Consider the following 23,815-nt stretch of genomic DNA (forward strand, 5'->3'; position numbering starts at 1 on the left):
TGGGAGCCAGCAAAGAAAGGAAGAAGATAGAATGATGTACGACAGAATAATTGAGTTACTAGAACCATAGAAATAATTCTCGTACGGTGATAAATGTATTACAGAACTAAATGCACAGTGATACCACCCATGGGTGATGTTTCAGAAAAAAAACAGATTCTCTCTGAGACCTGTTGCACCTGAGACTTTGTGTTACTCTGACAGCTTTTTATGAGGCTTATATCACCTTAACTCTGACAGTGACTCTCCATTACCTGGGAATACCGGAATTGCTGATCTCCTACTACCAGCTCTTTAAAAAGGAAGTGGAATTTTTTTGTGTGCGGACTAGAGACTTTTATTGCTTTTTCAATAATGATTTTTCTAAACAAAGTATCAGGGAGGTACAGTGAGATTATTTTAAATATGGATACCCTATGTCTTTCTGCATTGACTCTTCCCACTGCCTCTGCAAGTAGCCCTGATTAGTGCTATCTGTCTGAATGGCAGCGACTGTTTTTTAGAGAGATGTACAAACATTTTTATCTTCATTCGCTCAGATAGAACAACCATAAACAACTAGAAATAGTGTGGTATTTCAGGCATCACTTTGGACAGCATGAGCCAAAGTCCCTCTCCCTGCAAGTTTGCTGGTTTACATATATTGCATATTGTATCTCTGCAGATAATATATTCTCAGAAAGAAAGGAATTTTGAAAAACATTTTCAGCATATGTGAAAGCTTACAGCCAGTTTTGAAGGAAAAGCTGATGGAGCTGATGGACCTGTCCTTTTGTGTATCTGTTGCTAGCACTAGGATTTGTGCTATTTGAGCTTTTTCACAGCTGCTAAGACCATTTCAGTGTTTTTTATCTCCATCAAACAGCCTTTTAGTCCTGCCTTACTCTTCTGTGAAGTACAAAAGGAAAGAAATGTATCATTTAAAGGTTTCCTGTTTACAGAACTCAGACACTTTCATGGTCTGTGCTGAGTCAACGTCTTTTGTTGCCTTCCCTCATTAGTTACTGAGGTCATCTTGTCATTGCCCCAGAGGTAAAGGCTCCTTCTAGTTGCTACAAGTAAGGTGTTAGGGTCATGCTACAGTGACTTCTAACATAAAATTACTAGACAGGCTGCTTATCTACAGTTGTCACAGCTAACACTGAAGTTCTTTCCTGACACATTTGTGTAAAATATGCCCTTTGCTTCCAGTGACACATTTTGCATGAATTGGGACCTGGCATCCAATCTCTATCTGCAGGTTTTATACCTATCCTCTGCAACATGAGTTGTGAAGTATTTCTGGCTGTTTTTCAGCATCTCAGCAAGAGACATAGTTCAGGTTGTGCCTATTGGTTTTTATTTGCTGATAGCCTTTGTAGGCTATGCATTCATTGCTTTTGCAGAGAGGAAAAGCATTCTAATGAATTTAACAGTGGATTGACAACTCTTACACAAGCTCTGTGACTGCCGTGTTTGTTATCTCCAACCAACCACTTACTGAGTCCTGATGGTGGAAGCTAATTTTAATTAATGGACTCTTTCTTTCCTTTTTTTTTTAATGAGTTCAGTGCTTTAGGATTAGGTTGCTACTCTTCCTGTGTCTGAGCTTCTCTATCCTCCAGAAATAGGAATGATATTACAATCTGTCTCCATGAGGATGAGAATTCTGTATTAATTTTTGAAAATAAGGACAAAGATGAGAAGATTGATATCAACGTGCTGCAGTTCATTCAACCTGTGAGGAAATTCTTGTGATTTAAGATTCATTTCTTCACTGCTTTGTGAAAAATACAGTTGACTCATAGATTTAAAATTTAACCCAACCTTCACTGTGTCAGAATGACATACATCAGGTCTGAACACGAAGATACTTGGGAAATGGTTTCTTGGGCAAGAGAGCTCTTCACAAAATCATAGATCATTATTTTGGGGTTTGGGAGGAAAAGGATAGATAAAGGAAAATGAATACTGAATCAATATTACTAAATCCAAAAAACACCTCTTATAAGGATAGTTCAGGAATTACATGGAATTACAGTGCTAGTTTGCAAAACAACCAAATCTAGTTCCCTACATTATAATCCACATACCTGGCAACACCAACAGTGAAAATTTTCCTATTTGAAGTATCAGAAAACCAGTCAACTAATAAATGGCACCCCCCCCTCAAAACAGGAAAAAAAGTCACCCCACAGAAAATGAAAAGTTAGATTTGCTTCCAGTAGGAAGAGAGTTTCAGCTGGTTGTCCAAGAAGCAAACCACCAGCCAAGTTATCAGAAGAAAATTGAAGGTGTTTCTTTCTCTACCAAGTCCTCCCTATTTAAATCACAGTTTAAATGTCCTTTGTTGTCTTTTGTCACTGAGATTCAACACCTGGATGTCAGCACTGATTGCTTCTTCCCTTTATATGTCACCTGGTGCACATCAAAGGCAGGTGATTCTACTCAGAAGTCAGTGCTGCTGGACTTCTTGTCTGAGCATGTCTCAACTCCCAGCTCAGTTTTGGAGAGCCCCTCCACTTTGACCTTACCAACTGTACTGGGTCTAACTGAGATGGAGTTTGTTTCCCCATAGCAGCCCTCACAGTGCTGTGCTTGTCTTTGGTAGCTAGAAGGGTGTTTATAACACAGCAGTATTTTGGAGACTACAGCACTGCCACAGCATCAGTGCTGTCTCTCCAGCATTCTGCCCTCCATCTGGGGGTGGGCAAGATCTTGGGAGGGGACACAACTAGGACAGATGAGCCAATTTGACCAAAGGTATGTTCCATACCAGATGACATCAGCTCAGACATAAAAGCTAAGAAAAGGAGCAGGGAGGTGGAGCATTCATTATTCACAAGGTTTGCCTTCTGGAGAAACTGCTACACGTGCTGGAGCCCTGCTTCCTGGGAAATGGCTGAACATCACTTGCTGATGGCAAGTAAAGAATAAATATTTTTTCTCTTTGTTTGTGCACTCACAACCTTTCACTTTTACTTTAGTAAACTGCCTTATCTCAACTTCTGAGTTGTTTTCCATCTTATTTTCTCTCCCCTGTCCAGGGGATTTTCTTCATGAAGTTACTGTCATCTGTTCTTTCAAAAAGTTTGGCCATTCACGCCTATATGAAATTTGCAGGTGACAAGAGCAGGGGAGTGTGCAGAAAAGATTGTTGCTATCTACAAAATTTTTGTGGTTGAATCCCATACCTTAGAGAGTAAATCACATTCAGTACTAGTTTCAAGACAGCTTGCTTTGTCTGACAGTTTCTGCTGTTAGCTGTGCTTGATACCTGTGCCTGCTTCAGCTTTGGTCACCTTCAGACTGTAAACTTTTGTGGGCAGGGGTTGTATCCTGCTCTTTGGCAGTACCAAGCACAGCAAGGCCTTGAATTTTGCTTGAGGCTTTTGAGCTCTCCATAAAACAAACGTATAGTAACAGCCATAAATGGAAGCTGCTGTTTCCTCGCAGAGCCCAAAGGGTTCTGCAAATGTTACCTGCTCCTTCCTAGAACTGAATCTCCAAAGCTGTGCTGCTTAAGTCTGGTAGATTGCATAGAGACCAGAAAGCCTCAGATTTTGGAAGAGAAACTATATCAGTATCCCCTGCTCTCAGAGAAGGTGTGAAGGGGAAGAAACATTTAAAAGCATCATAAAGGCTGTATACTGGCAATGTTCAACAATTCTGGAAGGTCATAAAGGCCGATTGTGAAGGAGTCATCTATTTACGTGCATATATTGTGGTCATTAGTGATAGTGAGGGAGAAGCTACTGAAGAAAGTACAAAACCAGTTACAATAAGATGCTGTTAACATCCTTGAATTGTGAAGTTAACTGGAATGTGTCAGAGGCTCTTTAAACAATGCAAACTTTGCAATAAGAAGCTGAGAACAGGTTGCTTTTTATAGAGCAGACCTATAGGGTGTTATGAATTCTCTAAAATTCAGATTTTATTAAATAGTTGTGCTTTTCTTCTTTTTCTCTGACAGCAATATAAATGAATTCTAGGTGTTCTGGACCTAGAAAAATGGTTTATTTGGTCCTTCTGTTATTAGGACAGTGATCCCAATTCCTTCAAATTAGAATGCTGTAGAGAGAGTTTGCTGCTAGTCAACATTGTCCTTGATTGCCTATTGCAGTAACATGAAAGTCAGGACAGTGAATCCTGTTAAGGGGAACTGATTTTGACAGGGAGAGGGAGGCATATTTCTTGTATGAACTATGGAGATAATGAAAGGAAAATTGAAACAGAGTTATTTCTAATGACAAGCATAGTAAGATTGGGGGATGGAAAAGTAACTTTCTTTTCTTTGAGTTTTAGTTTGTTAGGAAAGAATAGACTGAACACCTCTGGCAGGCAGGGTGAGAGGTTGCTAAGCTGCTCCTCTCCTATGACAGTCATCCTAAGGCCTCTGTCTGGAAAAGAACCCCACTGTGCGAAATGCATATGTGCACACACATACTCATACACCAAAACAGTCTCTGCACTGAACAACTTTCAGCAAAAGAAAGGAAAAAGTAGCATATCTCAGTCTATCCAGTGTACAGCTTTTCTCTGCTGGCAACAGTCTCTTTGCCCTGTGCACAGAGCCAAGCATAAATGAGCTCTGATCTCCAGGCACTGCCATGTGCACCATTGATAATACTCAACAAAACACTGCTGAAGTACAGTTTTGCTGATTGATGCTGTGTCCTGTTGCAGTAGATCTGTGCCTTGAACAATGACTGACCATCATGGCGACAGTATTCTCGAGAGCAAGTGTCTGGTCCATAGTGGTGTTAAGGTAACACTCACTTTGCAGGACATACAGAGATAAAAAGCAAGGATGATGGCACAGCTAGCACAGAGAAGAGCTAGGTTGAAGTGCAACCAACCTTTCCAGCTTCTCCTTTTGTAAAGTCCCACTGAGTCCTGGATAAATCCCAGTCTTTTAGAACTGCCATTGGCTGTGCAGCTCTTTTCCGTATCTGTAGTAACATTCAAGTATATTTCTCTTAAAGTGGTGGTCAGTTGGCCATGCTTTGAGTGCTATTTCCGATCTTTGCACCCATGGACATGCAGGGCAGCATTGATCAGTCAAACACACAAGCCCATTTGGAACTGTGTTCTTCTCCCTGCTTTTAGAGCAGCGAACCAAAAGCAGAAGAAATATGAAGTACCCCTGGGGAAAATTATGGGACATAGTTACATTTACAGTATCAATCTGCCCATTCTCTGCACTTTATTTTGAAAAGCCAAGTGATTTGCTCAATTTAACATTTTCCTGCTTTTATTTGTTGTTTCTCTTTGCCAGGAAGTCTGTCATCCAGCTAGACCTAGCTAACACCAAGAAAGCTCTGATTGTACCTGCTTTTGAGACCCTACGCTACCGCCTCTCCTTCCCCAAGTCAAAAGCAGAGTTGCTGTCTATGTTGGACATGGGAACCCTCTTCACATTCAGGTAATGAAAAGTACTTTTGAACCTGTGATCATTATCTCTGTTTTTTCTGTTCTTGTGAATGTTTGATTCTTTTCTCTCACTGTCAGCTCCATTAAGAAACCTATTGGAATTTTTTCCGTTCTCATAGAGAGGTAGTGAACAGAATCATATGTGGATATATTCCATCTGTAAGGTCAGAATTTTATCTAGTATTATAGTCCTCTACTGAAGGACTTCAGTTGTTAAATTGAATTTGTTCTTTTTCATCATATTTTATTGCACTACAAAATCAAGCATGACCATTACACTCAAGGGTGTGTAATTTACTTTTTGGCTGCCAAATACTGTCTGGATAGCTGTGTCTTCTTATGTGACCAAAAGTTCTGTATCTCTACTCGTTGGTTCTCTTCCTTACTGACTTACTGGAAAAACAAATGCAAGCTTGCCATATGCTCTTTTAAAGTGTGAAACAGCTGCTTAAATACCTAGAGTTTCTCTATGCAGAGGTAAAAGAGTACTCTGACTAGAAGTTAAGAAGCGAAGAACACCTAAATTTGGAGCTCCTCTCTGAAGCAGACTCCTTTTGTGGCTGTGAACAAGTCAATTCTATTATCTGCCAGACTCTTCAGTTTCAAAATGCAGCTACCAGGGGTTAACTGTCTCTTGGGGGTGTGTGGTAAGGTCTGATTAGCAGAGATTTGTAAAGCATCTCAGTGATGGGAAGAGTACAATGTGGCCTTATGATGTTGCACAGAGAGGGGGCTTAGGAGACCTGTGTTCTCTTCTCAGTTCCACTACTGCCCTGCTGGGAGGTGGTACACGAATCACTTTACTTTCTTACATCTCTGTTCTCCGTCTCTGAAATGCAGGTAACAATGTTCACCTCTCCTTTTTACAGTATTTTGAGATCTAGAGATAAAAGCTATGAAAAAGCTAGGTATTATCCATGGCTGGTGGAGCTCTATATCACCTCTCCCATCCTTCTCTTACTTTAGAGCTTTCCTCACACTTTTTCCATTCCTTATATTACACACCTCTCTTGTTGCAGCAACCACCCTTCCCTCATGTGGTTGCATGCACGTCATAGCAGACAGCTTGTGTGAGTCTGGAAAACATAATTCTGATGCCTTGAAACTGAAAGTCATACCAGTGACTGCCTTGAAATAGAAAGTTGATGCGACTGAGTGTGGCATGCCTCTGGAAAATTACTTAAGGATACTGATAGAGCAAGTACTTTCACTCTGCCATCATTCTTTACAGTCAAAAGATGTAAAAATTAACAAGAGATCTATTGATAAAAAATAATTGTCTCTCCTGTAGTTGAAAGAAAAAATCCTTCCAGTGGAAAATAACTCCCTGAGGATTTTCAGTTGTTACATTCCACCAACAGTCAAATTTTCAGCTTGCACAGCAGTGGCCTTCCACTACAGATTTCATCTTCAAACTATACAGCATGCTGGTGTGTTACATACACAGCCAGATTTCCAAATCCTTTCTCAAGTCTCACTCAGGCAAAAATGTCTTTAACATCAGTGGGAGTTTTGCCAGAACAAGGTTGTTTAAATAAGAATTGAAGGACATGCAGCTGGTGTACATATTAAAGTAGGACATATTTTACAAATGCTTTCCCAGTTTGTTTTGGCTCATTTCATTGCTCAAATCCATCAACAGCCACAAAGCAACTGTGATCTGGGCTGAGAATTTCCACCTCCACCTTCAAGGTGCTTTAATAATGCTGCAATTCGTGGCTGAGCGGGTGGGAGTGAACTGGGGAGGACTGCTGTGACAGTGATTGCTGAGAGTGCCTGCAGCATCCCAGTCCCTCACACCACACGGTAGATTACAATCTTTCCCTTGCTGAAATTGCTTTTGTCACCTCTTTTCCAAATAGTGACCTTTTCTACCTCTGAGCAGCTAAGAAGTACAAAATGGTTCTCAATTACATCCCTTAGTCACCACCAGAAGAGATGTGAGCATCTGCAGTGGGCAAGGTGTGCTGTGTAGAAACCCTCTGTGACAGCAGGATGCTCTGTGCCAGCTTGCTGGCTTCATTTGCAGGTGCTGGCTGTGAGTGTGCCTCACGAGGATGTGCCTGCTCAGTGCCTGGGTCATAGCTGCTGAACCACAAATGTACCATCGACACACTTTCAGGCACAAGGGAAACCACAGCTGGTAGAAGACACATCATCATATTGACAAAACATAAAAAGCAACAACTGATTAGCCAATTAACTGATTGCATCCACAATCCAGCAAAATTTAAGTTTAAGCATCTGAGTACAGGACTCGGGAAGTTTTTCTTTCACCAAGTCATCTTTCTCATTGTAACAGGAAGCTCAGAGGGACAATGCAGAGAGGAATAACACTCTGAGAAGAGTAATTACTTCATTTTGCTAACTTTAGCAAAGTTTGCTATAGTTTTCACATTTTATTTTAAATTAAGCAATCAATAATGCAGGGAAAATTAAACATTTGGTGCAAAGTGGAGGAGGAAGGGGTGTGGTGTTTTCCAGTTGTTTTCTATGAACCGTGGGAAAGAAACTTATAATCATTTTACGGATATAGAATGATTTGTTTTGGATTTGTCAAAACTGCCAGCATAGTGAAAAATACGTTGTTCACAATTTCACAAAGTTCCATAGGGACTCAGTGAGTTTGAGTGTGGCCTTAAAATTCAGTGTGTATTTAAGTCTTGAGTGAGAAGGGCCTGAGCAGGAAAATTGCATTTATTCAGTTGTCCTGTGAGATGGAAGACAAATACAGACAGGGAACCAGTTCTCACAACTGCTTCACGGATAGTAAAGTCTGTTGAAAACAACTCATCCTTCAGTGGCAGCTTCCTCTATATGGACATCCAGGTAATGGTGTCTGCTTATCTTGCCTTGCAGTACCTTTCATGCAGTGATCAGCCATCGGCCAAGTCCTAGTTCCAGCAAGTTATCTGTGTATGTGTGTGTGTATATGTATATATAAGCCCATGTATATTGTATGTACAGATACATATGAATCTCACAATTCTTGTTTTCAGTTTAATTACTCCTTTATAGCTAGTGTGTGCCCAGCTGATTTGAGCATCCTGTACTCATTTTCCTTTTTGTCCTAACCTTAGCCATCCTTTTGCCTTCCTCTTTCCCTTCATTCATATCAGTTACTCTGCAGAGGCAAGTAAATAATCTCTGTTGTTGTTTTGTACAATCAGGTCTGTTCCTTCCTTTCTGCTTTGTTTTCTCTGTGCAATCCCAATTCCATATTTTCCCTTCATTGTTTTTTCACAATTACTTATTTTTCCCTGCTAGTTAGCTCTCTTGGCTCACAGAGGTTATACTTGAGCTGCTGTAAGTGCTTACACTGATATCTCCAAAAAGGGTGGAAAGAAATTGAAGTTTCTTTTGTGGTTAGTGTACTGTTACACCCCTGTTTAAATCAGTGGGAGAGTGTTACTAGAATAACAGCAGCATTTGGCTGTTTCTCTGCAGAAATCTCTCAATTAGCCAAAGTTTGTGTGGGGCTTTGAAGATACAAATCACTTCATAAGTGTTTAGTAGTCATTATTATTATTATTATTATCATAATTAGTTTCAAAATGCCGGAGGTGGGATTTTAGAAGATAGAGCACCCTCCACAGTGCTATATCATTTTAAACCCCGTGTTGTGATTGTATTTTTTTTCCGCATAGATATCTGCACATTAGTGACTGGGTAGGTTACCCACTCATTTCCAAAAGAGGGCAAGAGAAGGATTGAGTTTTTGGAGATGATTCCAAAGGACATTAAGGATTGTAAGCATCTTTGTGAATCTGGCACTGCTTTCTAGTAGTATCTGGAGAATTAATTCTCTGTCAGTTTTTTCAATACAGAAGGGTTTTGTTTTTCCGGGTCCCCAAGGCAGATACCTAAAAGCAATGAAACCTGTTTACAGTTTAGAAATGCAGCCTACAAAGGACCATATGTTACTTGAGACCCCAGTGCTATCCTAATAATTCTGTCCTCCTGCACTGCCCTGAACATGGACAGTGAGCAGAGCTGAACCACCTTTCTGTTTATGTTACTAACCATATGAATATACAGTTCAAGTACAAACTCCTAAGCAGTGATTTTACATCCCTGGTTTTAGCAATGGCTAAATTGCTAAATTGCTAACAATGTTACAAGAATTCCTGGGATTGAAACATTACCTCAGGTCATAATCTTGCAATATTTAATGCTCAAATACCTTCACTTTTGGCATATGAGTCATCCCTGTGAATTCAATGGACCTTGCTTTACAAACTGGCAGGATATTTGTTTTGTCCCTTCTGTTGCATATCTCTCAGTATTATAATACAGATAACTGCTATGCCTTTGTTTCTTCATTTAATCTATGAATCTGCAGAAAGAGCTTGTCTAGTTGGTTTTTGGAAAGTGTTTAAATAAGTGGGCGAGAATCATTGACCCTAGCACTAATGGTGTGGATTCAAGCTGTGCTAGGAAGAGACCTGCTGTGACCTGAACAAGATTAATGAATTATAAAAGGATCTTTTTCTGTAAATCAAATTGATTACCTTACTGAGGATCACATGAGTACTCTCCACAATGCAGAATGTACAGCAGAAAGCCTTTATGTGATATTTTACTTATTAATTTAATTATGCATCTTGGTTCCTGCCATAATAATGGCAGTAATTAATAAAACGGAACATCTATCCAGAGCTCCAGGTGTCTCTCATGCAAATTATAAAATGGCATATAAAACAGATCATGAATGTCACTGTGGTGTAGAAATTTTAGGGACCTTATCTGAGCTACAGATTTTCACAGTGATTTTAGGGCACCGACCGATACAGCCACTTGGTTGCCAGGAACAAGACACAGCACTTTGTAGTGCAGATGAATGTCAGTGTACTTTGTAATTGTTTCTCACATTAGCATGAGGTACTGTTTTCACACTATCCTTCACCGACTAGAGGTGTTTAAGCGCTGAGCTCTGGGAAGCGTGCTGGAAATAGTCCTAGAAATTGCCTCCGATTTGTCCTGAAAATGATGATGTGAACTGGAAGCTAATGTCCTTATTTTTGAGCATTTCATCTAACGAGTAACATTTTGTTACCTTGCCAAGATGTGTTCTATGTAATTACCTCCCCACGTCCCTGCCATTTATGTCTGTTTAAGGTACCACGTCTGGACGAAAGGGCACGCGCCAACCAATTTTGCCAAGTGGCGAACAGCCACCACCCCCTACCGCGTTGAGTGGGAAGCAGACTTTGAGCCATACGTCGTCGTGAGGAAGGACTGCCCGGAGTATGACAGGCGGTTTGTTGGATTTGGCTGGAACAAAGTAGCTCACATCATGGAGCTGGATGCACAGGTGAGGAGATGACACCTGCGTATCTCACCCAGGGCTGTGCAGCAGGGTTGTTAAAATGAAATCTGTGCCCTGTAGAAAGACTTTAGGCTTTACATCACCAAAGTGCTCACCCGGCCGTACTGAGCTCCTTAATGAGCAGTTCTTGAGTTGGGAACACTCAGTTTAATCCTTGTCAAGTATTAAATAGAGAACTAAGTCTAATTTATTTATCAGTGCTGAGAAAGTCGTTTTGCAGTGACACAACCCCTGCAGTGCCCTCCTCCTGACTGAAGCATTGCAGCACTTGTTGCCAGTCCCATTGCTTGGTAGGGAATCTGCAGACACAGCTGGATCTTTTTCAGTTAGACAGAGGTTGGTGAGTCCCAAATGCTAATGTAGAATTCAAAAAGTAATCTTCAATTGAATCCAAGGCAAGCATCTTCAGTCTCTGGCTGGGATTTACAGCATATACCTGAATAGCCAAAGTCTTTACATTTCCAAAGTCTGGGGCTGTGGAGCAGACTTTAAAGGATCCAGGTACTTAAGCCTTGGGCTACCTGCCTCTTGGATCTCTGACTTGGAATGAAGCTGCGAGGCAGAATTTATAAGAATACAGATGCAGAGAAAGATCAGGAGTCCCAGACTGGCACCAGAGCTCTCAGAGCTGCCAAGGTCTGTGCCACCAACCTGGATCTTAGAGGCTGGCAGTGACTACAGCTCCATGGGATCCCAGTGCTGCTGCTCACTGAAATAGCAGAGTTTGCATCGCCTTGCTGTTCTTGGATTTGAAGCTAACCACTGTGCTAATCAGCAAGGTCTGGGTCATGGCATTCCTTTTTAGTTTGGGTTTGTGGTGGTTTTTTTCAGTTTGGTTTCAATCCCAATGCTTGAACTTGTAGAATTTCATGTTAATCAAAAAAATAGGTTTTGGCCATCTGTATCCTCCTGTGATACCTTCTGCTATGAATCTGGAATATAGATGATCCTTCTTCGCTCAATTCTTACAAGTTTATGTGAAGCAGAACAGCACAAGGCATGCACCAACTTAGTGGGAGATTGTGTCTCTAGGGTGTGGGCTACAGTGTATTTGTGCGCAGGCACATATGTGGGAAGGATATTTTCTACTTCTGCTTACAAAACTACATGGTCACCTCGGGCTGGCAGCCACTCACCCTCTGTTTGCAGAAGGGTATTCCCAATAAATTTATACCTACTTATCTTGAGAAAAAAATTGTCCCTTATATTAATGTTAATAATAATTTGCTATAGCAGTGTAATTTTCCAGTGCACTTTCCAAACACTAATCAATTAACCATCAGTTGTGGAGAGTGCCAGGGTAGTTTTTATTATTTGTTAATCTGTGTAACAAGGCTTATGTTCCCACTGGCAGCTCTCATGTAGCACTCAGAATTTAACTCTTCTATGCAGAGAGATCTGCCCAGCAGAGATTCACACATGGGAGATTGAAACATTTTTCATAGCTGATCATAGCACAGATACTTTAAATGATCATTGGGTTGGAACTAACTCTGGGAAATTGTTTTTCTCACTCTTCCAGCCTTGAACACATTATAACATTCAAAGAAAGTTTCATTTTCCTCTGTAGAAACACGGGTGTCTGCCTATTCTCCCTCAAGATCACCCTAGAGGAGACATGGGATCGCACAGCTACCTTCCCCTGTGGTATTCCTCTGCTTTAGGGTGTCCACAGACACAGCTGCCAGCTGCTTGGCTGGCTTCATTACCAGTGGGCAGAGCAGCTTCTCAATTAAGTTATTTCACTGCTCCTCGCTGCTGGAGTGTCTGTCAAAAGGTCTGTTCCAGACCCCTTACCAAGGGCCTGTGCCGCTGCTGTCCCTCAGAGCAGCACACCACATGGAGACAATTGTCATTGTTATTCTGGGAGCGTGCAGGTGCCCACTGAGCTGGATTTTGCTGTACAAATACAGCATCCAAATACAAATATGAGTCTCCATCTAAAGAATTTATAATCTGTGAGCTAGGTTATTGCATTGCCTTCTCAACAGGGGTTTCCACATAGTAGGGATGGATCATTAGGAAACCTTTCTCTGCTCTTCCAGTCACTGTGGAACTAGACTGAGCATCCCATTTTCCAGGACCCCAGCCCAGAGTATTTCAAAGGGGATTGTTAGCAGCAGACTCATAATTTCTTGGAAGGCTTTATGTGCCTGAAGACCTTTCAGAGGGATGGGAACACCGCCGTGCTGAACAGTTTGCACTGCAGAGCATAGACACTCCCTGACCTGCAGTATTACAGACTTGAAATGCAAGCAGAGAACAAAGAAAAGGTTGTATGAGGGGGATGCATCTTCCTCTGCAGCTTTGACTCTTAGTTTTAAGGTCCCTTAGAGACATAGTTTGTGGTTTATCAGCTCTCCTCACTCCATGGTGCCAGCCTTTGTTGTTGGGATTAATTCCCGATTAGTTTTAAGCATCTTCCAACTAAATAAATTCTGCCTGTGAGCATGAGATTATTTTGCTCTTGCTATACAGAAGCTCAGTACCCCATTCCCATTTATGACAACATTGTAAATTGGCACAAAGACTTACCTCTTTAGCACTGTCTGTCAGGTAACGGGCTTTCTCATAAGGAGAAAGGAGCACCCATATGGCATCTACTCCTAGCTGTCCAACACATGCTGCTGCTTCATAGGTGACTTTGGGAAGGCACTGCAGCCTTAGCTATACTTTGGGCTCACCAATACCACTGCCTGAGTTGGAAAATGGATCCACGTTGTGTTCTGTTCACTTTTTTCCTGTCTTAATTTAGCTTCATTTTTTGGCTGTATTGCTCAAACACTTGGTTTCTGGTAGCATTGTAATGCAGCAGCTTTCAGTCTTCTCTGCCTTGATCATAGTTTGTTAGGTGAAGAAAGGCTGACAGGTGAAACACTAAAGTTTATTAGCACAAGTTGTTGTCTCCCAACAATCTCTTTCCCTACTAAAGCATTTTGGAGTACTCTGCCTTGGTACTGTAGATACTCTGTGTCTCTGCACAGACTCCTAAATCTACAAGTGACTGGGCATTGCAAACCAGGGGAAGTTGTGCACCACTGTTTTGAAGCCAGCGTGCTCTGTGGCTGTTCTCTCCCTGACCAGAGTCTTATGTAGAGATGGTTAATGAGTCAATCCAGCAACAGCTGTAGATAGAAACTGTGTGAAAACAAAAGTAAATTTGCCTGTGGGGAATTCAAAGTTTCTTTGTTATTTGCATCACATACAACTTGGATTTCTTGAAGTTCCATATGAAAAAAGAGGTAGCATCCTGGTGGTTAGAGTGTTTTGCTTGGCTACAGAGTAATGAGGTTCACGTTCCTTTTCTACTCAGTTTCTTGCACAAGATACCTGCCTGTTGCACATCATAGGATGTGAACTAGTGAACTTTCAGCTTGTCTAAGGATCAGCCTTTTTCTAGCTTTACTCTAATAATTTAACTATAAAAATAGAAAGATTCTGACAGGAGTATTTGAGACTTAAATGAACCATTGTTTTCTAGCAACAAAAATTGTCAAAGAACTTGGTCGGATATAAATAAAGAGAATTAGTAAAGTAGTTTTACAGGAGAAGGAGAAGTAGCACAGTATCTCAGACTTTGTGAAAAACTTAATTTACATAAAAACATCTCAAAGCATATGGAATTAGCAGGTTCATTTTCGCACATTGCCTATAAATGATACCATCTTCTCCCCTTATTTCATGTTTATAAATAGTTTTGGACAGTTTTGTCTCTGTAAGTATCTTAGTATATAGACAAAGCAACATATGTTGTGCAGTTTTGCCTTTGTAAATATGGCTTATTCCAGCATCCCAAGCAAGATAATTTGTAGGGACAAGGCCAGGTTTTTGCGTGGACGCTTGAGACCCATGCCGTGTAGTCACAGTTGTGTTGGTTGCGAGCACACTGCTGCAAAGTGTGTGCTGCAGACATGGCTTCAGGTGTGCCTTTGGTACTATTTCCCCAGTATTTGGCTTATATGAAGTAAAATGTTTTAAAACAGTTGGGTTTTTTTACATTGAAAGAGGTTACTCAGAGATATGGTGGATGCCCCATCTCTGGAAACATTCAAGGTCAGATTGAATAGGGCTTTAGGCAACCTGATCTAGTTGAAGATGTCCCTGCTCATTTCAGGGGAGTTGGACTAGATGACCCTTAAAGTTGCCTTCCAACCCAAACCATCTTAAGATTTTACAAAAAGAAAAAGTAGATCTTTCATCAAAGAAAAAGCTACTTGGAAAAAAAAAAGGCTTATTTGAGATACCTGCACAGGTTTGGTTTTTTTGAGACTCACACTGCACTGTTACTTACTGGAGCATGTTTGACTGTGGAGGTACAGGAGACATGCATTGCAAGAGGACTGGGGAACACCCTCACAGTCAGTGTCTTTCTCCCCCAGGAGTACGAGTTCACGGTGCTGCCCAACGCCTACATGATCCACATGCCGCACGCCCCCAGCTTCGACATCACCAAGTTTCGCTCCAACAAGCAATACCGCATCTGTCTCAAGACCCTGAAGGAGGAGTTCCAGCAGGACATGTCACGCCACTACGGCTTTGCAGCCCTCAAATATCTCACGGCAGAGAACAACAGCTAGCACCACAGAGCCCGTGTACGGGAAACAGGGACACCGGAGGGAAGAGCCACTCAGCGTGTGGGGCCCAGTCATCAAATTTTGAACTGAGAAATACTTTCTGTTTTTATATCATACTTGGCAGTTCTAACAGTAGAAATTTGAAGTGACATGTCTTCGGACTGTGCTCATTCGTCCCTTCCCCAATTACCCCAGGCCTTTTGGCTTTAGCATTCATGAGGTGTCTGCGAGTAGGGCCGGCCAGGCGCCCTCCATGCCACTGAAGGTGGGGACTGGGCAGGGACTGGGAATGCACTCCGCTCTCTTAACTGCAGAGCAAAGACAGACCTTCAGAACATAGAATTTCATGTTGCTATTTAATAATTTGACATGCTTTTTATCTGTAAAGGAAGATCTTCGGGTCGCTGTCCTGTGAATTTCAAATCTGCACTACTCTAAAAGGGAACTTTCACCTGTGAACTTTCACAGGGGCCCTGTTAACATGGATGACCTTGCTAATGCAGGATGAGCCAAAGGTCTGAATTAGCCTTGAAAACACAGGGGACATTTATACAATACTGCACTCCCGAGAAGCTGTGTTACTGGTTTAGGTGTATACATGATATCGGTTGGTCTTTTATTCTCAAATTAGTTGTTTTATCAGGAAAATCCCCTATACCCCACCCTGCCTTTGCCCCACTCCTAAATGCTGCTCCTTTCCTTGCCAAGGAAATGTCTCCCTTGTGTTTCTTCCCCATCTTCAATTTTGGTGGACCAGTAAAGAAGATCAGTAGCTCTGTTAGAAAGTGAACAGAACTTGTCACTGTAAGGTCTGTTTTCACCAGAGCAACTTGTTCACATGTGTCTACTAAGATAAAGGGTCTGACTCTAACTCTTTATCTTTTTCAGGCAAGAATTGGATTTTACCTATAAGGCACATTGTACCAGGGGAATATTGATTTCTAGGCTCATTTCAGTGCTGCCCAAACGTGAAGGCTCTGGGCCTTAGGCTTTAAGTGGACTTCTTTGCTGAACAGGGAATAAAAACTAGTAAAAAGGCAACTAGTAGCCTTGGTGCTCTCCTGCTGCCTGCTGCAAGGTCTCAGAACTACTTCGTTAAAGGAGTTTATAATTAAAAGGAGCAGAACTGTTAGGAATAAACTCCCCATTCGAGGGGGAGAAAAGAATGTGTTGGGAATCTGAGTGAGTGTTTGCTTGAACGTGGACTGGTCAAGTTCACACCATCGGTACACACAGGAGTACGCTGGAGGGCGAACAGGAAACCTAACAAGCAAAATGCAGAAAACAAGACACTGGACTTTTTGCCATTTTCTTTATCTTCAGTATTAATGTTGTGTTTACATGGGATGAAGAGATGAGGTTTAATGCACTACCCCTTGCAGGGCTATTTGTAATTTCTGTTGCAATGTTAATAGAGAAAGCAGAAACAACTCAGTGAGAAATGTGTTCTGTCTCCCTACCCCAGATCCCCATACAACCACACGTACCAATACTACTGCCTGAGTTGGAAAATGAATCCACATTGCGTTCTGCTCATTTTTTTTCCATTTTGTTTTTCAGCCACTGGATCTTCTACTTTCCTCCCCACCTCATCCCTCTAGAGCTTGGTTTTATTTCTAACCTGACATTTTGTGAGAGCTTTCTGTTACGGTGGAAACCACGCAGTTTAAACCAGACATTTAAACTACAAATACCAGTTCATCATTCTCTGTATATATAAGAAAATCCAAAAAAGGCAACATCTTTGAGAAGAAATAAAAAGGGGCGGGAGTCTATGTGTAGTTTTCACTTTTTCTCCTGGGAGTGTTGGCTGTGTAAGAATATATCACTGCATAATTTTCCAAAGAGCTTTTTTTCTCTTCTTAATAGCTTCATGTAAAGATTTACATAAAAAGCTAGAAAGGGCAGGGAAGAAGTGAGTGCTCAGTTCTGGCTAAGATATATTCTTTTAAAAAAAACAAAATCTTAACTCCCCAGATCCCGTATTATTCACCACTAAGGGCTCAGGTCACTGTGCTTATTGAGAATGAGAAGAACCCTGCAGCACAGAGTCCTGTTGATTAGCTAATGTGCAGAAAGGTACCAACAGCTGGCCTGAGAGAGTCTGACACTGGTTATACCTACATAAAATCTCCAATCAGAGCTTCAGTGTGGCCACCATTATGTTTCATGTGTATTAAAAACTTTCATTGCCAGATGTACATTTCTCCTTGCCCTGCAGCAGCACAACCTGTAGCACAGACCTGTATATTATTTGGATGTACCATTATCAACATTCTTCTCATTATTCTCTTCTCACTGGTCATGTGATGAGAATGGGGGGAGCAAGGAGGTAATAATTTGCTACTTGCCTGACTGTACAGTGAGTTCTGGAACCTCCGGGGTAGACTTAGGTGTGCTGGCTGGTGTAACCAGCTCAAAGATTGGTAGTAGGTACAAAGAGACCCTTTTTTTTCCTTATAGACACTGTACTGATTTGTATCTGTCATGTCATGTTTGTGCTTCATAATTTGAGAGGTGTGGGGATTAGGTTTTTTTAGTACATTTCATCCAATTTACCTAATAGCAAGTTAGGATTACATGTCTGACTGTAACTGCCAGGGCTCCTCCAACACCATGAAAGAAAACACCACTGACAACAACAAAAATCCCCAACTTAGTTATAACTGACTGTCTTCCAGTCCTCTGCCGTAGTATTTGCTAGCAATTTTGTTACTTAATTATCAGTTTTCTCCTGAAATCTTCAAGAAATAGCAGAAAAACCTGGTGACTTAATGCCTTTGTTTTATTGCTTTGTTCCACCAACTTCTCTCTTGAGTCTTCAGTCTATGACCTCTCCTTATCTCTGATATTTGGAAAGTGTGAGTCTCTCATTTAGGTATCACTCCAGCACCCTCTCAGTGAAGACTGATGCAAATAAATCATTTAGATTCTTGGCATTGTCCTTATTGTCTTTAATTCTTTCTTCTACTTATTGTTTGGGGTGGCCTACCAGATATCTCCACTTTTCTGCTTTTGCGTACTGAGCAAATGTGCATTTTCAGCTTTAACTTCCTACTGTTTGCTCTTCAGACTCTCTCTTAGCTTCCTCAAATTCCATCTTAACTATTACATACCTTCCTTTCAGCTTTACAGTGTTTTATTTCCATTCTCTGAAGGTTTTCTATTTGGCCCGAAAAACTTCTAAAATTTCCAATTGAGTCATATCAGCATTTCCTTGTCTTCCATTCATCTAAGGGATACAATACTCCGTGGTTATTTATAAGACCCTTTCCATTTTTAATCTGAGGATTTCAGTTTTTCTGTTCTTTTTAATTAGGGTCACCAATTCTTCCTTTAAAAAGATAAAGAGGGCTTTGTTTTTAAATTTACATTGAATTTCACCTTACTAAGTTTTGAGACTTTGTATTTTCCTCTTTAACCTTTCTAAATGCTAACCTTTTCCTAATCAAGGGATCATAAAAATTCTTTTGTTCCTCTAAATTGGGCTCTTATCTTGACACATTTTGTTCTGTGTCTCCCTTTTCCCTCTCCACTACAAAACATTGAAACACAGGAGTCACTCGAAACTTTTCAAGTCCCAAAGCCTGAACTGTGTATTTCCCAGCACCTTTTGACATCCCACCACATTTCAGGCTTAATTATTATTCCAAATAATAATCTGATGCCTGGCACACAGTCCTCCTGGTTTTGTTTTCATGCTTCTCCCTTTGATATAACAGGCTTTCCAAGTTTAAGTTTTGGGCAAAGCACTTATCTTTATTTAATACCTTATTGTAACCCTCTAATAGGTTTCCATGATTTTTCTCTGTCGTCACAGTATATATATAGCACCTTCAAAAGTTTGGCTGTAGTTTCCATCCTATCAATTTCTAGCTAAGGGTCATCTACCATTTGCCTATCTGGCAGACCTAGAAAATGTCTTTGTTTATCCTGGGTAGTCCTTAATATCTATCAGATTTTTTTTCCCAAATCCTTACTTTTAGTAATTTCTTCCAGGCTTGCTAGTTTCCTGTGTGAGCAATCTGGTTCCACTTTACAATTTTTGGTTTTTTCCCATTTATAATCGTTGTCTTGGACTCTGTGATTTATCAGGATTTAGCAGGTGTACCTGCAGTTCCATCACTTTTGTTAGACTGAATATGACATATACTCACTAAAGTACTAGTAGACTTCATATCGTTTGTTGGTAAATCATAAACTGCATTTTCCTTTTACTGCAACAAGCAGAGACACTTCATAGTGTTATTTGCAGTAGCTGTTGCAGCAGAGTAAGCTCTGTGTTAGAGGGAGAAGCACAAAAACCTTGTCAGGATTGTAGCTACTGTTTCTCTCCGCAGGGAAAAATAAGGCCCTAGCACAGCTGAACAGTTTTATAAATGCCCTGCACAAAGCACACTGCACATTATTTTCTGGTAGGTATAATCGTACATAGTCCAATTAAATATGAAAAATACATTTTTAATGTTCTCATTTTTATGTGCAATTCTATCCAGAAGATAATGCATTTCCTCCTCTATCTTGCCAGTTTCCCCCATTACTCCAGCCTGCCTAATAGCCCCATCTGTTTTCAGCTGAGGAAGATTAATGACCAGAAGCACTGGGAGTCCTGGCAAATCAGCAGAGATATTACTCTTAGGCATTGCTCAGGACATTTGTTCCTACTCTGCCAGATACTGTATGGGTGTTCCTCAGGTTTCAGGGCAGCAACAGCAGAACACAGCAAGCTCAGCAAGTGGGGTGAGTGTCATTATTTATGAACTTCAACCAAGTCTAATACGTTCAATGGTGGGAGTGTTAAAAAGAGAATGTATCATTGTTAGCTCAAAAAATATTTCAATTTTAGGAAAAAAAAAAAGCATCTAAGTTTCTTCAACTCCAGTGAGTGAGACTGGAACAAATAAGTCACTAGTAGACAATGCCAGCCAATAATCTAGTATTTCCACTGCAGTATTGAAAATGCAGAAGAATTGATAGCTAAATTAAGTTATTTTTACAGTAGTAATTCATAATGTATATTTAGATGATGTGTTTACATCCAAACACTTCAGCATATTGGGGATTGTTTGAAGACTGCTACTTTGTTTCACGGCATAAAATTGCTTGGAAAAGCTATTTATTTGTGTTGTCGATCATATGAACATATTTGTTCAGACATGTTAGTGGATACTCCAGTGGAAGTGTTAGCTCATTGAGGGTGTCAGGATGCAAAAGATCTGAAGTCCAGGGTAAGAGCTTAGTATCTTTTCATTCATTCTGTATAGTTTACCCTCATATGAGGAGAATAGTTTCCTTACTCCCACCAAATTACTATTTTTGTAGGGTTAAAATGTCCTAAAATTCTGCAGTATGGATCCGTGGAAGTCACTGTGCAGGTAGCAAAGGCTGCATTTGAGAGCTCCATGGTCCATTGCCATGAGACACAAGATTTCATTCCAGAAGAAATAGTTCTGATCTGGGGGTAATTCTCTGACAAGGGATTTAGGCACCCTACCCCCACCAGATATATTCAAGAAGAAGTCCCCAAACACATAAGGCCAAGTAATTCAAGCCAAGCTAAGCCTGTTTCTCAGTATTACAGCAACATAATTCTCAGTCAGCTGGATGTGTGAATTTTCAGCTTTAGCCATTATATCTCAAGACTTGTGCAAAGGCTGCAGAGTCAGCAGAGTTGGAGGATCTGAAATTTCAAGTTGCTGGTGGACTTAGTGATTTGCTCATACGACTTCTTGCTGTCCCCTGGCACGTATGTAATAGGACATAGTCTACACAATTATTTGCTCGAGGTTTTTTTAGAGGATTTCTCTTTCATTCTATGCACAGAGTGAATGATATTCAGGTGAATGAAGCAGCTAGGTGATATTTCTTTTTACTTTTGCTTTCATTGAGCTTTTCATAATATGATAGCAGCCTTGATTCTGAGCAAAGTGAGACTTTTTTTTTCAGAGGATAGGTATAAACTGTGATTTAGGAAAGTCAGTTATCCCCCATGCTCTCAGGCTTTCTAAGCAGAACACCTGCAGTTCTGTTCTACAAGCTTTTCTTATTTGGAGGGATCCTGTGGAGCTGATGGAAATTATACATTCAGAGGCCTTGTAGCACTCACCCCTAGCCTATGAATGCTAACATCTGAACTTGCAAGAGTGATGAATCCCAGCTCTGTCCAAGCATGTCTGCTCCATCACTGGGAGCACTCTAGAGGCTATCAGCAGTCTTGTCAGGTAAGCACTGAAAAATGGAGTAAATAATTGGAGGTATGAGGGGTTTGTTTTAAGTAGCCAGATTTCTAGAGGAATGAGGAAGACATAAGCATTCTGAAGTCCCTCTGAAGATCTGTTCACAGGATCTGTGGGTTGGACTAAGCTCATTCTTGGATTTGAGGCATTTCTTACCCAACACTGGCCAATGTGGCCCACCTGGAGTAAATTCTCTGGATTGTAAAATTCATGGAAGTCAGCACTGAGATTAAACCATTCTCAGCTCAAAGATCTTTAATTTGTTTCATTTCTTTGGATCCCCACACTGATCTCTTGGTGCTCAGGAAAAAGGAAAAAAAGAAAAAAGATAATAGCAAAGATAACAGTAGAGTTCTGACTACCCAAACTTTCTTAAATTGTCAGCACGGAGGTCAATGGTTGGGGCAAAGCTAGAGTTAGTGAGGTTCTTAAATTTCTCCTTTTGATCTGCCTGTGGAACTGTTGTTCCAGCAGAACTCTCCAGTGATGCTATAAGGAAAGGAAAAGCTCTCCAATGCTGATTGATCCATGAACTCTTCATCCAGTCAGAACCTGAAGAAGCAGCACCACTGTCTGCTTTTGAGGTTTTTTTAGAAGGCAATAGTGAGTTCAGTCTGAAATCTATTATTCTGATGATAAAACTTTTCTCAGCTTTTCTGCATTTTACATGTATACTTGCTGTGAGTGACAGGGGCCCCTTGGGGTTAGGAAAAGATGGGACTCAGCAGTTTGCTGGTTCAGAATGAGAACAAGATATGTGTATATTCTCCCTTGACACCTTGCACAGTGCTCACTAATTATATTAGCACCAAATAATCCAGCTGACCTGAGACTCAGTGTTTGGGCTGGACAGTAAGCTTCTGCTGTGTTGATAAGAGAACAGACAGATAAGCAAAATTATGCTTTCTGTCCGTTACACCAATGAATATTTCTATATGGGTTCAAATGGCTCATGGAAAGTTTACATATTGTGTTTTTCACCGTTAAGGTTTATTCAAAGAATAGAAAAGTCACTTAAAAAATAAAAACAAACAAACAAAAAAAACCCTATGAGTTCCATAAGGATCCACAAGGATTAGCATTCACAGAGAGTCACCAGTGCAAAATATTTTTCAAGTTCACCTGCCAACTTTTGTCATGAATGCAGAGAATAGAGGCACCACTGTCTTCTTTCTGCTTATACTTCATAGAGCAAAACAAATGCATGTACTACAAGCAACTCTCTGAATCAGATCACCCAAGACACAAATATTTTCTGTTTTGTTGCTTTGATTTACATTTTCATATGTGAAATTGAAAGTTTGCAAAAACTTTTTTATTCATATTGTTCAATTTAAATATTTATATTCACTGTTGAATATGAGTCAGCAGTGCCCTGGCAGCCAGAAGGGCCAACTGTGTCTTGGAGGGCATCAGGCAAAGCATCACCAGCTGGTTGAGGGAGGGGATTGTCCCACTCTGCTCTGCACTGGTGTGGCCTGACCTTGAATGTTTTGTGAAGTTTTGGGTGCAACAATATAAGAAGGATCTAAAGCTGTTAGAGAGTGTCCACAAAGATGCTGAAGGGTCTACAGGGGAAGCCATACAAAGGGTGACTGACATCACTTGACTTCTTCAGCCTGGAGAAGAAAAAACTTGAGGGGAGGCCTCACAGCAGCCCACAGCTTCCTTACAAGGGGAAGCAGAGGAGCAGGCACCCATCTCTTATCTCTGGTAACCAGTGACTGGACTCAAGGGAGTGGCATGAAGCTATGTCAGGCTTAGATTGGTTATTAGGAGAAGGTTCTTCACCCAGAGGTGGTTGGGCACTGGAACAGGCTCCCCAGGTCACAGCACCAAGCCTGACAGAGTTGAAGTGCTTGGACAACACTCTCAGGTTCATGGTGTTGTTCTTGGGGCTGTCCTGGGCAGGGCCAGGAGTTGGACTTGATGATCCTTATCCCTTCCAACTCAGGATATTCTATGATTCTATTCTGTTTATTTTCTTAATATGTTATAGCTTTCTTCTGCATCTGTCAGGCTTGAAAACATTACAGCATTGTCTGTGGTGAAGATAGAATTGAGGGATTGCTGAGGTGTCCTCAGCATCATGTTAGTGCAGAAACAGCCTTTCCTGTAGCTTGTGGGATTTTTTTTTCTTTCTTTGTGCTATCACAGGTTTTAGTTCTACCTTAGCAGTATCTCTTCCAGTAAGTGTGAAAGTCTACTGGCTTATTCTAGACCACTGCATGAGTTCATTACTAGAGCAATGTTTCTGGCATCGC

General features: G+C 40.9%; 1 protein-coding gene across 3 annotated transcripts in view; it reads left to right on the plus strand.

The window, feature by feature from the left end:
- LARGE1 (LARGE xylosyl- and glucuronyltransferase 1) overlaps positions 1-23,409 on the plus strand; it is a 282,849-nt gene extending 259,440 nt beyond the window's left edge. For all 3 annotated transcript variants that reach the window (XM_017823441.1, XM_017823442.1, XM_017823440.1), the window contains 3 exons: positions 5,258-5,404; positions 10,531-10,726; positions 15,121-23,409. In XM_017823441.1, coding sequence (XP_017678930.1) covers positions 5,258-5,404; positions 10,531-10,726; positions 15,121-15,318 — 541 coding nt within the window. In that variant the 3' untranslated portion in view covers positions 15,319-23,409. The remainder of the gene's footprint in view (positions 1-5,257; positions 5,405-10,530; positions 10,727-15,120) is intronic.
- Positions 23,410-23,815: the final 406 nt, after the last annotated feature.

Source organism: Lepidothrix coronata, unplaced genomic scaffold, assembly GCF_001604755.1.
Source record: "Lepidothrix coronata isolate B3197 unplaced genomic scaffold, Lepidothrix_coronata-1.0 Scaffold102, whole genome shotgun sequence".
NCBI lineage: Eukaryota > Metazoa > Chordata > Aves > Passeriformes > Pipridae > Lepidothrix > Lepidothrix coronata.